Raw genomic sequence first — 3,844 nt, 5'->3', positions numbered from 1 at the left:
TACGTGTTTCAACTAAAAGTAACAGATTGATTATATATGGGAACAAAGAATATACAATATTAAATTTATTAGATACTGATCTTGACGTCATGGTTGGGGGTGCAAGTGCATTCTAGGTATTACTATTATATAAGAAAAACAAAGTATGTATAAAAATTATTTTAGATTCTTGTAGATGTTTTGATATATGTTACTACTGAATATAAAAACTCTTTTGAATTCCACAGAGTTGGAGAAAGACGATTACTCGCAAATGAATTTGTGCGGAAAATGTTAGACATGTGTTTGCAAATTTATGAGGAAAATGTTAAAAGACAAATATTAAAGAAAGATCGGGAGAGGTGACATGTTCTTGCATCTAGAGTTATATTTATCTTGATGCATATAAAATGCTTGACTGTGTGGATTGCCTTGCCTCAATAATAGTAAACATTTTTTTACTGATCATTAGGATGGTACTGTTGATGGGGAGATTACAAGTAAAAGAGATTCGAAAAATGACGATGATGTTGTGGAAGATGACACCTGAAAATCTAACAAATAAAACTCAACAAAACAAAAAAGAGAGTGGGATTTTGACTAGTAATTACTTAAAATGGCAACCCTTTTAGACAAATTCATGTGCAGAAGAGACCCTCCAATGCAGTTTTTCAGTTTATTCATAATATTTAATCTGAAAATTAAATTAAATTAAAAAAGAAAAGACAAAGATCTATCTAACCAGTTGTAGACTTGACGGTAGTAATAACCCACTTGGGTTGCGTGCACTGTTCACTTGGCTTCTCTCAGTCTCCAAGTCTACTCCTCGTCTTACTTTCCCTTTAACCTTCCCTCATCCTCTCCCAAATTTTCCGTCAAAATGCCAATCACCAAAGACCCCTCTACTCCCCCGCCTACGATCGGTAAAATTGGGCCGTACACTGTCTTCGTGACCCCACCTTCTACTCCGAAACCGGCTGAACCGGTCTTCGAGTCCCCCAAGAAGGTTGCGCCGCCGCCTATGGTTCAGCCTCCTCCGCAGCAGTTGGATAAGTCGGTATCTACCCGATCCACACACAATGGGTCTGCTGCTCCGGGGTTCTTTAAAAATGCAGTCACCAGAGTCCAAAATGGTATGAAAATGTCATCGATTGAGCTTGTGTTTGTTGATTGATCTATGGTAAAGCTATGTTAAGTGTGCCTTAGCCTCTTTTGCTGTCCAGATTTCCTCAACTGTGGGGAATTTGAAATTATGGGTTTCGTTTTTGTGAAGTTCTTTCTTAGTTCAAATCTTTCATGGTAAGTTGGGATTATTTATCTTGGACCATTTTGCAGCACATTCAAGCTTGGATGATCGTTTGGCGCGGTGGTTTGGGTTAGATCAGTCCAAGTATCAGTGGGCATTGGATGATTATTATGAGAGCAAGGGATTGGTAAGATTGATTCCTTCCATTTTATCATAATTTATTGTTTTTCTACTTATCTATTTTATGCTGCTTGTGTCTGATTTCCTTGATTGGGTACGAAGTGGGGGTTTTGGGGATTCTTTACTACTTTAAGCTGTCATTTTGTGGGATGAATTGACTTAGAAGTTTCATGTGAAGTAACTTCTAAGCATTTACTTCTCGGTTGAAGGTGTCTGGCTAGATGAATTGTAACTTCCACCGATGTTGAAATCATTCATGCCATGTTTAAAGTGTATAATAGAATAAATGATTGCAGATCTGCGTTCTGATTTTTCTCAAATTACTAAATTCAGCATTTAATGGACATGATAAAGAAATGACTGTTGTACTTGTGTAATTATGAATGTTCATTACTGGCGAATGAGATGATTGGGGTTTTGGTCTTTTTCACTTTGTGGAAGAGGTTCAGTCTTTTCCTTTTACCATGTAATCTTATCCATTCTTATGCATTTTTAGCATATTAAGAACAAAAAGAGAAATCTCTAGTTGAATTTGGATTTAAGTCATATGCTGCTTTGCCCTTTAATTTTCAGTCTGGCCTATGAACTGTATGGCTCTTTGGTATGATGATTACAAAGCCATTGGTTGCAGCTTTCCTAAAAGCTTTCTATTCAATGGTTCATAACACTTGGGAAATCTTTTATTCTGCTTTGGCTTTTACTCCAGGCATATAGTTGACACTTAGTGAAGGCCAAGGTCTAGCCTGGTGGTTCCCCCCATCTCTTTCCTAGAAAATGATGACCAAGGTTGAAAAGGTGCTAACTGAACTTTCAGCATGCACTTGCTCATAGTGTGTTTTGCTTTGTCTGGGAAGGCATTTAGTATTTTCACAAAATTGAGGAGGATAGCAAGAGGAATTTATGAAGTGGGGTGGAAATTATCTTCTTTTTGGAGTGAGAAGGTTAAAATTGATAATAGTGGTTGACATGTATATTTTCAGTGCACGACATCCGACTGGCAGGACTTATACAGCTCAGGCTCTCCTTGCTCCAGATTACGTTATAATTATTTCCAGGTTGACATATGAGATAGATATGTTGGAGTGAAGGGCCTATGTGAGCTAGACTTCATTAGCCAGTTCTCTTTTTGATAAATTATTCATAATACGGCTCTGGCTCCCCTTGATCCTGTCTTGTAAAGCATTCATTAACTGAAGTCATTCTAATAGGTTACTTTTCCAAGACTTATCTTTCAAGAGTAAGACTAACGTCTAAATCTTAATTAAGGGAAGTAATTTCCTAATGCAAGAAGAAAAAAGAAGTAAACAAAAGCAATTGAGTCTAAAATTGGCCTGACACTATACAAAATTCGTATAGTTTAAGGAATCCCACCTCTGGGAATTACTAGACTAGTCCTTATTATGATTCTAGTTTTTGAAATAATAATTGTAGACATCATGTTAGTTGGATCAAGTGCCACAGAAGGCCAGTCTGATTTATAAAAGCTATGGTTGATGGAAATCATATTGCTTCTGCTGATCTCGTGTAAGAATGTCATGTTTATTAAGTACTGACAAGATCATGATGAGTTTTATAATCCAGTGTAATGATGCGTTCTTAAGATAAGAGGATTACTTTCACAAGCCTCTGTTTAAATTATTACTGCTGACTTGTTCTTGACCTTTTTCATTTTATTGGTTTGCATTGTTTTAAATGTTCTTAATCTGCTAATTGCAGGGAAAGGAAGATGGAAAGGCCAAAGAGATGACAAGCAAACTACAGAGTGTGTAACATTGTTTTTAGGTCGGTAACTTGATCTTTCATGTGATTTCGAGATGTCTCTGTTACATCCCCATTGTTGATCCAAGTGAGATTGGTTGTTGAGTCTCTTTTGTCTAGTATAGATATATATTTATAAGAGCAATTTAATTCTCTATAGCCTCACCGGCTGCTGTCAAGAGTATCATTATACAGAAATGCCGAGTGGTGTAATATCATTACAAAGTCCAATTGTCATGAAATTACTTGTTGCTCTTAGTTTTGTACTCCATTGAAGCTGCCATCTAATTTACTGTTTTTTTTGTGTAGATTTGATTATGTATTATGTATTTGGCTATAGTTTGCAAGAAGTGAAAATTGTGATTTGGGGCCTGATGATATTTTAATTTTAGGCAATTCATGATGCACAATATAATTCATAATAAATACTCGCTGGGAACTGAAAATTTCTGGAAAAGTTTTCGTAACAGTTAAAAAAGAATTTTTTTGTTACAAATAAGTTTTAAATGCTGGGGCAGCAGAAGAGTGGAGGACAAAATAAGTGATTTAAACAGATAAATAAAAAAATCCAGAATGCTAAATATCACTTGGTAGGGTTAAAATACTGCGGAATTTATTGATGGAAAGAAGGGTGTTTTCCATGCTCGATGAATAGGATTTCAGGATACTGCAGTGCTGCTG

General features: G+C 36.1%; 1 protein-coding gene across 1 annotated transcript; it reads left to right on the top strand.

Moving 5' to 3' along the window:
• The first annotated feature begins 744 nt into the window (after positions 1-744).
• LOC119996275 lies at positions 745-3,524 on the top strand. Its single transcript, XM_038842852.1, has 3 exons — positions 745-1,112; positions 1,315-1,412; positions 3,122-3,524. Exons 1-3 carry the CDS (start codon positions 860-862, stop codon positions 3,173-3,175), a joined length of 405 nt encoding a protein of 134 aa, XP_038698780.1. The 5' UTR covers positions 745-859; the 3' UTR covers positions 3,176-3,524.
• The last annotated feature ends 320 nt before the right edge of the window (positions 3,525-3,844 follow it).

Source organism: Tripterygium wilfordii, chromosome 4, assembly GCF_013401445.1.
Source record: "Tripterygium wilfordii isolate XIE 37 chromosome 4, ASM1340144v1, whole genome shotgun sequence".
Lineage (NCBI taxonomy): Eukaryota > Viridiplantae > Streptophyta > Magnoliopsida > Celastrales > Celastraceae > Tripterygium > Tripterygium wilfordii.
Note: the sequence above shows the minus strand (reverse complement) of the source record. Positions and strands in the feature narration are given on the sequence as shown.